General features: G+C 38.8%; 1 protein-coding gene across 8 annotated transcripts in view; it reads left to right on the forward strand.

Moving 5' to 3' along the window:
- LOC111842706 (astrotactin-2-like) overlaps positions 1–13,987 on the forward strand; it is a 226,399-nt gene that overhangs the window by 88,090 nt on the left and 124,322 nt on the right. For 6 of the 8 annotated variants that reach the window (XR_011984366.1, XR_011984368.1, XR_002837973.2 and 3 more), the window contains exon 4: positions 2,946–3,095. The exons of 1 other annotated variant lie outside the window; for it this stretch is intronic. Coding sequence is in view for 1 of the 7 variants with exons in the window: in XM_023809608.2 (XP_023665376.1) it covers positions 2,946–3,095 (150 nt within the window). In the remaining 6 variants the exon portion in view is untranslated. Of the gene's footprint in view, positions 1–2,945; positions 3,096–6,283; positions 6,397–13,987 lie in introns of those variants that run through there. One more of the 8 variants, XM_023809610.2, reaches the window with a different exon arrangement.

Consider the following 13,987-nt stretch of genomic DNA (forward strand, 5'->3'; position numbering starts at 1 on the left):
CACACACATAGAGGCAGGCTAGAGATTGGAACCTTGGTCTCCAGCATTCTGCTGTCTCCTGAATCACAATTACAGTGAAATTTTTCAATATACGTAGATGTACTACTGAATTGCCAAGTGTAGATACTTGTGTTACTCCTGAACACGAGAAACTAAAAATCTGTTATATGAATAAGTGGGACAATCTGTACTTTGAAAATAGAAATTTTTGTTTGGTTAGTTCTAACCAAGGCTCTTTTGCAATTTTTTGGCCTGCGTGCTTCTCTGTCCTCTGTCTTTCAGCCGTCCAGCTAACCCATCCACACACTGCCCATCACTCTCTCTGAAGTCAAATATTTTACTTGCAAAATCTTTAGAATATTATCCTGCCCATTCTATAAGTGTCAAAACGAATAAATCACAAGAAAATGACTTAGAATAAGAATGACTTAGAATGGATTTCACAGCCTTTCTAGTACACGTGCTAAAAGTATGGCTTCATCTTCACAAAGAATTGCTATAGTTGGTCATTTCTATCATTGCATACTGTTTATTTTATGCTTTTATTTTGATCTAAAGATGCTTTGGCTCTGTACACATTGAGGTATTTATAACAGTTGTGTGAAACTGGTGAAGTAGAATTGTATTATTTTATTGTATTATATAGATATTAGCCTGCCTTTCCCCCATGCTGCCTAGAATAGGCTCAAGAGAAATGCTCTTTGAAAGCTATTATGTTTTTTCTACAAGGTTCAATATCCCTACATTGTTACTGATGAATTCAAGAGGTCAGGAGGAGAAAAATGGCCATGATGAATGTCTATATACTGTGACATCACAAACTCCCATGACTACTGTCATACCATCTGCATCGTACGCTTTTTCAATGAATTGTGGCCTTAGAGTAGGTGACTCCTTGACGTTGAAATACATACATGTAATATGTACTTACCATATTCATCTGTTAGAAGTTTTGCATGTAGTCATAATGTTAATTCTTGTGGTTAATTCTTCTGTGGTGTTACAAGGTCCACATTGTTATTTGACATTTAAAAGATATTGTGGTCGGGGATTAGGTCCTCCCCCAAGTGGAGGAGTTTAAGTATCTCGGGGTCTTGTTCACGAGTGAGGGAAGGATGGAGCGGGAGATCGACAGGTGGATCGGTGCGGCGTCAGCAGTGATGCGGGCGCTGCATCGGTCTGTCGTGGTGAAGAAGGAGCTGAGCCAAAAGGCAAAGCTCTCGATTTACCAGTCGATCTACGTTCCTACCCTAACCTATGGTCACCAGCTGTGGATAGTGACCGAAAGAACGAGATCGATGCGGAGGAGCAAGCGGCCGACATGAGTTTCCTCTGCAGGGTGGCTGGGCTCTCCCTTAGAGATAGGGTGAGGAGCTCGGTCATTCGGGAGGGACTCAGAGTAGAGCCGCTGCTCCTCCGCATCGAGAGGAGCCAGATGAGGTGGCTCGGGCATCTGCTTAAGATGCCTCCTGGATGCCTCCCTGGTGAGGTGTTCTGGGCATGTCCCACTGGGAGGAGGCCCCGGGGAAGACCCAGGACATGCTGGAGGGACTATGTCTCTCGGCTGGCCTGGGAACGCCTCGGGATTCCCCCAGAGGAGATGGATGAAGTGGCCGGGGAGAGGGAAGTCTGGGTTTCCCTGCTGAGACAGCTGCCCCCGCGACCCGACCTCGGATAAGCGGGAGAAAATGGATGGATGGATGGATGGAAGATATTGTGTATGCATGTAAAATATTTATTAATCTTTTTAAGTGGGTTAAATAATAGCGGAATTTATCGCAAGTTTTCTCGCTTCTTTCTTTATATTACACTGCCATGTATTTTCTATCAAATACAATATTGGTTTTATATACACATTTCAGTGGGTGGCAGTACCTATATGAAACTTCCTACTCTCTCTTTTTGCAGCTTTGCAAAGCAGTGTGAAATTGATGTTTTTTCCTGCTGGGATTGTCTTTCCAAAGCCAACAATGACCTCATTAAACTGAAAGCTATTTTACCATAGATTTTATTTGGTGTTTGAATTTTAGCAATCGAAGAAGATATACACTAAGACTGTGTCCTGTTGAAGCATAGATTAAATGTACAATATTCAGTTATTAACTACTGTCATTATTCTTATTGTGAATTAACCTTTAAAATCTCTAAAGCGGCCAAGAGACAATTGTTTGTTGGTGAAAAACAAACAAATATATAAATTCAGAAGAGCAACAAAATAATTGAGAATATTAAATAATGTTTAAATTATCCATCCATCCATCCATCCATCCATCCATCCATTTTCTGTAACCACTTGTCCTATTCAGGATCCTGTGGATCCGGAGCCTGTGGAAGCTGCAAGGGAAAGGCAGGGAATAACCCAGGACAGGGCGCCAATCCATCTCAGGGTTGTTTTAATTATTAAAAAGTTAAATGCATTGAAATGTGTGTAAAACTATGCAGAAAAGTTCCTCTTACTTTCACTTGTTATAAGATTTCATTTTATTCTGCTTTTCAGCAGTCTATCTAATCCCTTTTTTATCATCATATACAATGAGACACTGAATCTCTCTTTAAAAAGCATATTGAGAAACTTAAAGCATGTATTTTGTCTTCTGTTTGACATTTTTTCACTTGAGTGAGCACGAGTTAATTATGTTTCCTCATGTTTAAGGAACTGCAGTGCCAGCAATGAAATGTTATATGCAAGTTTCTCTAAAAATGAAATGACAGTTCTGAATAATAATTCTGCCTTTGTAAGTAAATACTCCTTTTTGTCCAAACCTATAGTTCATCTCCAAGCTTTAGTCGTCTTGAGCAGCACTGTATAGATTTGCCTGTGCATGTCTTGTTTGCCCACACAGCCTGTCCAGGATAAGTGCTTAGGGGAATGTGTGGATGTCCTCTGTGTCTGTCTTTGATGTGAATGTCATTGTAACGCTCCATCACTGTGAAAACATTTGTAGCGGTTGACCCCAAACAAGAAACAGTGGAGACCTTGATGCTGAAGTTCAAGGAGAGCTTCCGCACCAACACACCGGTAGAGATCACACACTTGCAGCAGGTGACATGCAGTGCCTACACTGGCAGGAAGAGGCGACGCAGTCACTGCAGAGGTAGGCCGCATGTGTTAATGTCAGCGTGAATGTGCTTCCCCTGCTCTATCTGCTTCTGGCTACCTGCTGAGCCTCTGGGCTTGGTCTGCATGGTCCAATGAGAACTGATGTGTTTGTCATGTGTGTCATCTGTTTATGACATAAATCAATGCAAAAATGGTTCATCTTATTTTATTTATTTTACCAATGTATGTAGTTTTATAAAAGAGTCTAATTATTATGATTTCAGAAACAAACTGGATTACAGGGGTATATCTATTAGAATAGTGATACTTTATTGATTCTCACTGGGAAATTGTCTTTTCACCTTTCTCATCTTGCTCTCTATGAGACACCAACACAAATTTTTTAAATTAAGTGCCCAACATTGGGGGTTCAAACCAGTGACCTTCCAGTCACCAGCCCAGGCTCCTAACCTGCTGAATCACACGCCACCCAATGTATGTCTATAATCTCTTTTTTATATTATGTGAAAATTAAAAATAAGCTAAAAAAATTAATAATTGAACTTTCAATTTGCAGTGATTGTCTTATTTACTGTTATGGTGCTATGAATCAACATTCATTGTCGCCTTATTTTTCAAGTGAAGTCAAGTTATTTCCAGAGTCGAAAATCACCAACAACCTGCCACTGTCTCAATGTCTTCCATCTGAAAATGATGCATCACTTGTCCGCCTGCCATTCACCCACAGGGGGTGTACCCTCACTGACATACTCAGTACGCTAATGCCTTTTGAGGGTGCTACAGATTATGTGCCAACATCTGAAATTGATGCAGTCAGCTACCACACTCGATGAATCCATCTTAGCCATTCGTAGTGAATACCTTAGGGTCACGCTTTGCAGTAAATTAAGAAGTCTGCTCCCTTTGTGATTGTTTGTGTTAGTGAGCACAAAAGCAACCATCAAAAACCAGCCAGGTAACAGCAAGGAAAATGCTTTTTAGTTATAAAGACCAACCAAGCTGAATTCTAAGATCATTTTCTCTTTTTATCAAGGAGGGGAAAAGAGCATTTCATCACCTAGTACCAGCAGGTTAACGCATACAGCTTTAGGAAGTATACAGCAGTGTAAATCTGACGTGGAGTGAATATTTTTCTTGCCAAGGCCTATCCTCCTTAGCGCTGCAGAACCTCTGCAGAACCTCTTCAAAACTACAGGGTGAGTCTTCAGACTAGATTATTGCTCACTGGTGAAAAATAAAAAATAAAAGTGAAAGGAAAAGCAAAAAAACATGTATGTGTTGTTGTAGATATAAAATAGAAAATAAAGTACCCACATACTTGAGCAGTAGGAGAGGCTGACAATATTTTTACCAGTGAATTCCATTTATAGTCATTGTATTTGCAGAGAACAGGAACAGTGCAGCAGGCGTATGAATGGTTGCTTGCCTAAAAACCTTATGAATGGGATGAAATTTCCTCCATAGAAACCATTTAAAATTGTCCACGACTGATATATTTTGGATGCAGACTTTGCAATAAAAAGTAGAAACTAAAGTAAAATACTGAATTTGAAAAGTCATGAATATGGGGAGAACTAAGGTATAATTTCACATAAAAAGCTCCTTGAATCATATTGAAAAAGATAGTGGGTTTAAAATATGCACACATGCACTGTATTGCATTATTTTAAACATTTATAATTACTGGATCTGTATTAAATGGACAGACAGGTTATTTCAGGAGACACAAATACACTCCACCTTTTTTTAGTCAGATCCTGTCTTGTTTACATGTTCACATCCGATTCTGCCCCTCACAACAAAGGTTTTTTGGGGAATGATGCATGATCTGATCATAAGAGATGCATATGCAAAGGAAAAAAAAGTGCACCAACTGACAGACTGAGAAAGGCAGCCTAGTTATTCTTCCCAGGAAACTGTAGATTGTACATCTGCAAACATCTTGTGCAGCAGCTTTTGTTCAAGAGCGACGTGCTTGGTATGGATGATTGAGGGAGTTATTGTTATGTGGACAGATGAAACTAAATTGGAGCTTTTCCACATAAATGAAAATTGTAAAATGAAATGGAAAAAAGTTAAGATGGCAATAATTTTGCACAGAGTGGCAACAAAGGAGACCTCATATTCATCCTGAATCATAATGATGGGAATATGATGATACATAATGACTCCTTTATTGTACATTTCCACAGCCCTTGCAGGGATAACTGACTGTAGGATGGATGGATGGATGGAGCACCTTAAAATCTTTCTAGAAAATGTGGTATATTTCCATGAGCTGATGCTTAATACAGAATAGGCCATGCAATAAGGGAACACAGCTGAGCATGCAAGAATGGTTGGAGTAAAATAAATTTGATGTTCTAGAAAGGAGATAATGTCACGACCTTCACTGAATTCAAATACTGTGGTAAGACCTGGCGTACATCTTATCTACTCAAAACAACTCAAAAATATCAAACAAAGAGAGAAGAGGCCAAAACACTTTGAATATTAATCTGTAGGTTATGAGAATTGTTAATGTCAGGCTTAATTGCTTTCTTAAATGAATGCTGTTTTTTTAAGCAAGATGAGTTGTATGACACAATGCTAAGCAGAGTGGGTGTACTGATGTAATGCTTCTTGTCATAGTTTTTGTGATTAAATATTAAGAAAAAAGACTTTAATAATAAATAACGAATTTTGATTGATGATAATGCATTTTAACATACTGGAGAGAAAGGTATCAGTCCATTTTGTAGTTGTTTTTTTGCATAGAATTTCTGGTACAGTTGCTGGCATCTGATCTTTTTTATGGTGTGCATGTTGTGCTTCTGTAACACCACATAATTTCCCTATCATTGCTATCAAAACATAATGTTCCCTCCACCTAATAATACTCCAAATTGGAATAAGGAAAGATATCTTAGTATGTTTCTTCCGTGAAATGTTCATGACATGACACTATTTTCCTTACATTAAACTCTGACAGCTGACAATTTAGAATCCCAAGAACTGCTTAAATAAGCAGTTTAAACATGATTGGCAAATGTGTAAAATTACTAGTCTAATTCGTAAGTTGTATTTATGATAAGATTGTGCGTGATGCTGGCTGACCTAAGTTACCGAAGGGGAGATTGGGGGCTGCAGCTGTCTACATCGGTGACTCTTACTGCGGAGTTTTATGTGAGAGACACTGTTTCACACCATAATAGCGCCCTGGGAAGAGAACCATGTGACTGAGGAACGACAGGGATAAGCCATTTGGATTTTGCAGCCCTTTAAGTAATCATTTGACTTACTGACCAGGTATATAATCTCATGAGGTGGCAATAAGCACGATTTGGAAAGCCTAGGTAAGTAGAAATGTTCTGGAGTTTCCAAGTGAATGTTGTTTTTGAATTTTTATTGCAGATCCAAGTAAATAAGATTGTATTCTGTTTGTGTGTCAATGTTTATGCAGTTCCGCAATATATATGAAAGAAGTAGTTATTTATTCTGTCTAGTTTTTATACTGATGCAGCTTCTGCTGTGATACGTCTAGTCTGGTGTTTGATTAACTCCTGCATCTTGGGAAGAGCTAAATTTAAGACTCAAGTTTTTCAAATTATTTTTAATGATTACGATCTATTTTTTTTGTCCTTCTGGCTGCATATGTTATCATAACAGTCTGTTTGATATAACACGGGTGTCATGTGCTTGCTCTCTCTCTCTTTGATGAAAAACACACTTGATCAAATGTTAGTGTATTGTTTTTTTGGCTCACATACAGTATCTCACTGTTTTTGGGTGAGCCAGTTTTGAGGTGCGCAGCTACACAGTAATGATGCTTGAACGATACACAAAGATGGAGGGTCGATACTGGGAGCCCATGAGCTGCCTGTCCAGATCATAGAGTCTTTATTTCTGCTTTTTTCCCTGGCTGAATTTACACAGTCAATTTTGAGTTGTGTACACTGTTCAAAACTGCTGTAAATGGGGATCGAACCAAGGGACCCTGCTATATATAAAGTGCCGTTTAAAGTTTTATACAGTATATAGGAGGGGAGATATATGGCTAGTAAACAGGATTTAAGAATAATAATAATGAAAACTGTGTTACACCTGTGTAGTTTTCTTTTTTTGCTACTCAACACAAGACGGCAACTAAAATAGTTTATACTTTAGGTTTACAATGTTTTAAAAAAATCCAAGGGAATACTCTGTCGTGGTACCCTTGTGGAAGGGCAACAACCTATATTTCCTTAAACTATTCCAGTGCAGTATCCAGCAGTTGAAGTAATATTTTAACAGGGAATAGAAAGTGAAAATTGTGCAGACTACATTGAAAGGTATGCAGAGACCACCATATACTAGTATATTCTCTTATGAATAACATAAAAATCTCTGAGATATATCTACTAATGAAATGGCCTTACTTTGTACTTACTTACTCAAGTGTAGCTAAATAAATAATCTGTGCAATCTGTGGCGGTCAGGAGTATAACAACGCTAATGAGGAAATGTAATGTTGGATTTATTAGCCACCTGGAAGGTCAGTTATGATTTTTAAAATATATCGTATTATGCCTACATGGCAATATCACCCATGTTCTAACTTGCACTCGTTTAGCAAGACAAGTCTGCTATTTAAATTGCCCTTAAAAGTAATTTACCCCATGTCACTTAAAGTTTTAAGTAATTTAATGAAAGTAATTGTCACGTTCAGCTCCGAACGATCCTCGTGTGTGCCACGCCCCCTCATTACCTCATGTCGACTCCTGATTGTCATCACCTGTTGCCTATTCCTTTTGCCTTGTCTCGTGTATTTAGTCCGAGTCTCAGTCAGTCTTCCCCAGATCCGTCATTGTAGTGTCCGTGGATGTCTCTACCTGTCTGTCGTTGGCTCATTAAAACCCCATTTATCCGTCTTCACGGCTCCATTCGCCTGCTTTTCGGCTCACCTGCCCCGCGATCCTGACAGTAATAAATAAAAAAATTACCAGGTACTTTTTTTTCCAAAATATCCCTTTTATAAACCAAACCACGCTGCTACTTTTTGTGTGTCTTTATTTTCTAAAACTGTTATGTCATAGGCTTTAAAATATTGTACCTTCTAAATTAAATATTAAATATTGTAAATACAATGCTTGTATGTGAAAGTGAGAGATATTTCTCTCTTTTTTTGTTTGCCTATAGTTTGGTATCTCAGTACTGTGGTATCTCAGTACCAAGCTTGATAATGGAATAACAGCAGGTGGTTATGAATTTTGGAGGGAAATGCCTGTTATTTGGTGGTATGGCACGATGGCTTCTCCACAATTCAGAATTTGCAGCATAAGGGCAACCAGCTTCTACCTGACACCATATTAACCAGAGATAGCAGGTTTTTAAATGTGTAGTTTTTTGTTGTGATATGTGCAATATGTCTTTGTACTTTAAATGTACGTAGAATTAATACAGTGACACAAGCAGGCTTGGTTGCCGCTGAACCCCTTAGAAAGAAACAGCATGTTCCATCCATCCATCCATTTTCTGTACCCGCTTGTCCTGTTCATGGTTGGGTTGATGGAGTCCGGAGCCTATCCTACAAGCTACGGGCGCAAGGCAGGGAACTACCCAGGGCGCGGTGCCAGCCCATCACAGGACACACTCACACACCATTCACTCACACATTCACACCTACAGGCAATTTGGTAACTTGAATTAACCTCAGCATTTTTTTGGACTGTGGTGGGATACCGGAATACCCCATGACGACACGGGGAGAACATGCAAACTGCACACACATGGAGCCAGGTGCCTGAGGTATGAAGCAGCAGTACTAACCACTGCGCCACCGTATCGCCCCAGCATATCAAATCACAGAGAAAACCTTCATCACAGTCCCAGTTTCTGGCAGGAACACTGTGTGCGTTTACGGACAGGTGACACGTGGCTTGGACTGTCATTAGACACCCCTATGCATAGCTGGTCAGACTGAGAGTTTAACTGGGATGTTGCTTACAGCAGGGGAGAAATATCTAGATAAATGGATACCAGGGCAGAGCGAGGCCTGTTTCTGAAAGGCAAAGCGACACATGCGCTGGCAAATCTGAGCGAAACTAAAAACCGCTCTCGGAATCGTAAAGTACCATCCGTATAAATACAGGAAATCATAAGAGGCGGCGCTGCTCAGTTTTGTTTATCATTTTATATGGATAATATCTCTCTAATATTGTCGTTTTGTAAAGTAGATGTTCTGTTATTGAGATGTGATTGTTCTTAAATGCTAATTTACTACTGTGCAGCCGCAGTATGAATTTAAAGCAAAGTGCAAAGGACCACAGGGTTCAACCTTGAAACCCCTGTACAAATAAGAGAAGTAATAGAAGAATGCAGCGAATAAAATTTATTTAAAGTGTTCTTTTTCCAATTAACGATATTGATTCAAATGCCATACGTATGAAGAAAACGTGCGACACACAGCAGTTATTCCTTAATGACTGTCTTCATGTTATTACACCTCCTGCTATTATGGGGAAATGATGCTTAACTTTAGCAACCTAGATGGATGCCTGGACTATTAGAGGGATGCAGTGGGTGCAGAGAATTCTATCAAATGATAGCCTGTGCAGGCTGAGTATGGCGAGTCTCCATTAGAGTCTGCCATGTGTCTGTGTGATATGCCGTGAACTGAATTCATACTTCATCTTTTATTTATTTAATTTTTTTAAAGAGCAGCATCATGTAAACTTCCACAGCTCTTTCTCATAAAATAAAAAGCACCTTGGTTTTGGGTCAGTAGTCAGGGTTGTTGGCATTGCGGTCTTTGGGTTGCTGAGAAGAGCTTTGACAGACATTCTGTGTAAGGCTGTTATGCAGCACATCATGACATGCAGCACCAGGGCTAGGTCACAAGTAACTGATATTATCACAGCGGTGGTTATCCGATTGAGTAAGGACATTGATATTCATAACCAGATGAGCGTAACCTCTCTACTCCCCAAGTAAATAGCCATGTCTGTACAAGCATATATCTTTGTCCAGAACATACAGCCAGCATTGAAGTTTGATGAAATGGTACTGAATAAGAGAATCCTGATTTTGATGGCAATCCCATTCAGGTCATATTCATGGTGCTCTCACATTTGCCTTCAAAATGATTTTCTTCGGCTGAGACCTTAAGTGCTCTAAAGTCATGAAAACCTGTTCAGTACGCAGTGGCTTCACACCTCCTGGGCTGTGGCTTTGCTTCCCAGTCCTGGCACTATGTGTGTCCAGTTTGCATGTGCACTCCTTATTTGGAAGGCGTCTGGTTTCTTTAGTGACTCTTAATTTTGCGCACAAATGAATGTTGATGATTGTGTGCACAGATGAATGTTGATGATTGTGTGCACAGATGAATGTTGATGATTGTGTGCACAGATGAATGTTGATGATTGTGTTCACAGATGCATGTTGATGATTGTGTGCATGCTCTATAACAGGTTGCCATCCCATCCAGATTCTCCCCTACCTTGCTTCCTGGGACAGCCTCCAGTCTCTGTGCACTGGATAAGCAGTTATAATAGGTGGATGATAGCATTTAATTATGGTGTAACAGAAGCATACACTATAGCGCAAACTTTCCCCATTGCGAGGACATTATTAGTATTTATTTATAATTTATCATTTACATATTTATCATTTACATATTTAGAATTAACGACTGTTTAGATTTGGTGATAGATGCATTCCCACCTACCTAAGGTTTGGAAAAAAGTATCTGTCCCTATACATGCAACACTGATCAAAATCTCTGAATGTTTTTCACAGCTTAATGGTTTAGCTATTTTAAAAAACCTGATCTGTGTTATATACCCTGACCTCACCCTGACTTTAGGCCGCTCACAGCAGGCTCGATAAACCGAGCTGCATTGCTACATCAACCAGATCAAAATATCTATCAAAAGTTCCCAAGACTCTAAAAAACAAATATAACATTTATTATACTATAAAAAAAAAAATCTTGCTACAGATACAATATTTGTCAATTTCCTGTTCATGTTTCATAACTATTAGTTTTGGACCTTTGAACTGCGTCTTACTTGTGTTTCAAGAGCCATTTCTCTGCGGAAGCTGCTGGATACTGATGGCTCCATGACCCTTAAACACCCGCAGTTTATGTCTGTGTAGATCCATCTGTGTAAAAACCCAAAAGTACATAAAATCTACATGGCTTCGGATTATGCGGGCCGTCATAAAGACATTTAAAGAAAATGCCAATACAATAAAGCCTACAAAATTAAGTAATTTAAACATTAACAGACAGAGAGTAGCTTTAGAGAGCCAGGTGTCAGATAACATTTTTGCTCACAGGAGGCTTGATCTCTAGATGGACCATGCTTTCCTCCTAATCAGATAAACAACCCCTCTTCTGTGTAAATAGATAGAGTGATCATTTACTTTCGAAGCACATTCACAATTGAACAATTACGGCCCTCATCAGCATGGAGGTCTCCTTTAATTGTACGTGATAAAAATCGAAACTCTCAGAGGAGCTTAATCGAAATAGGCTTGTCTGTGTCTGTAAGGGATACTTGACCGTACATATATTTGCATCTAAATATTGCCTTATTTAAGATAGTTATTTCTGTAGTAGTAATATTGTTAATATCACCAATATAAAATTTTTACACATTTAGTAATTTTTGTATTACAGGTATGAAAATGTGTGTGTGTGTGTGTATGTATACAGTTATGAAAAAAATTAGGACAGCCCATTAAATATTTCATTCTTTATTAAGAAATATCAAAATATCAATATTAAATCTTCTTTCAACTTATATCTGTAGATACCAGGTGATGCAAAATTGCATTAGCTATGCAAAAACAAGAAACTAAGATGCCAATTCCTACTCAGGAAAAAGTTTGGAGACCCTGTACTGTAATAGCTAGTATTTCCCCCTTTGACTGAAATAACCTCAATGAGACGTTTCCTATAACCATCTATCAATCTCTGACATCGACTGGCAGAAAGTTTTCCCCACTTTCCATTGCACAATTCCTTAAGCTCTGTGATGTTTGAAGGGTGTTTGCATGCACTTCCGCTACAAATCACCCGACAGTATCACAATGGGATTCAGATCCGGGCTTTGACTTGACCATTCCAGAACTTTCTATTTATTTCTTGTAAGCCATTCCTTGGCAGATTTACTGGAATGCTTTGGGTCATTGTCATTGTCATGGTCCAACACCACTTCAGGTTCAACTTCTGGACAGATGTTTTCACATCGTCCTCAAGCACCCTCTGATATGATGAAGAATTCATAGTGGATTCTATGATGGTGAGCTGGCCAGGTTCTGCTGCAGCAAAGCAGCCCCAAACCATGACATTTCCACCCCCATGCTTCACAGCTGGCATGAGGTTCTTTTCCTCAAAAGCTGTCTTTGGTTTACGCCAGAAATGTCCTCTGTTACTCCACCCAACTGATTCAATTTCAGATTCATCTGTCCAATGCACGTTGTTCCAAAAGTGCGGATCTTTGTCTATGTTGCCTCTGGCAAACGTCAGTGTCACCCAGATGTTTTTTTGATGGCAAGGGTTTCCTCCTTGCACAGCTCCCATATAAACCAAACTTTCTGATGGTAGATGCATGTACCTTGACATCAACTGTGGCAAGAGCTTCCTTCATGACCCATGATAACATTTTAGGATTTTTGGAGACTTCTTTCAGCATCTTGCAGTCTGCTCTTAGGCTGAACTTGCTAGTTTTAAATGTTCTTCACTTGTAAATTATTATCCAGACAGTGGAATGGCTGATTCCAAACTCTCTTGAGATCTTTTTATATCCTTCCCAGACTCACTACAAGCTTCTCTCTGAAGGCTTCGGAGAGCTCTTTGGATCTCACCATGGTGATACCACTCATTTCAACAATCAAGAACAAACCAAACTAAATATCTGTGGTTTAAATAAGACAGGCTCCACCAAAAAGCTCTGTAACGATGATCTAATCATTTTCACCTGATATGGTGCCACCTGAATCTAATTCGAGGAATTTTAAATATTAAATTAGCATCCTAGTTAATTTCTTTTTGTAAATAATTGAATTTGTTCATTGTTTTTGCATACTATAGATGATGCAATTACATCACCTTTATCTACAGATATACTTTGAAAGAAGATTTAATAGTGATATGTTGATATTTCTTAATAAAGAACTAAATATTTAATGGAGTGTCCTAATTTTTCACATGTCTGTAAAACTGTATATGTACTACAACCACTAAAAGAATTGTTTTAGCTCTGCAAAGTACAGTGGTACCTCAACCCACGAACAGTCCTGTTCATGAACAAATTGGGTTACGAACCAGATGTTCGAAAAAATTTTGTACCGGTTTGCGAACCATGTTTCAGGCTGCGAACACACAAACATCCCCCAAAAGCACCCCAAATAACCACCCGAAACACAAAGAAGTGTACATTATGCCCAAGAACGGCTGTGGAATGTATAAAAAACTTGTTGAAGATGTATGTCTTTACTATATCTCGTCAGAGGTCAAATACCTGAAAAAAGAAAAAAAAATTGAGAAAGAATTAACGTTCTGTTATAGCGGTACCTTTCAGTGATTGATAAACATGTTTGTGATGGTTTTTAATAGTCACATATCTATACATAAAATTAATAACATGAATTAAGTAACTCCTATTTAAGTGTTATATTCTTCATTCACACATAGTGGCAACTGCATATTGTTTGTTTACAGTACAAAGAAGTTCATCGCCATACAACGCGTCGCATCACGAAATTTACATATAAATTTTAGACATATGAAAATAATGTACAGCATAATAAAAAAAATCACATTTTCAAAATTGCTGTATTGTTTTTGACTGTTAGTCTTTCAATGTTCCTTTTTTAGTTTCTTTGGGGGGATGTTTTGTGGTTCTTTTCCTTGTTTCGGCGTCTTTTGAGCGACAAGCCTGCCAACATGTGTATGCTGAG

This window comes from Paramormyrops kingsleyae, chromosome 2 (assembly GCF_048594095.1).
Source record: "Paramormyrops kingsleyae isolate MSU_618 chromosome 2, PKINGS_0.4, whole genome shotgun sequence".
Lineage (NCBI taxonomy): Eukaryota > Metazoa > Chordata > Actinopteri > Osteoglossiformes > Mormyridae > Paramormyrops > Paramormyrops kingsleyae.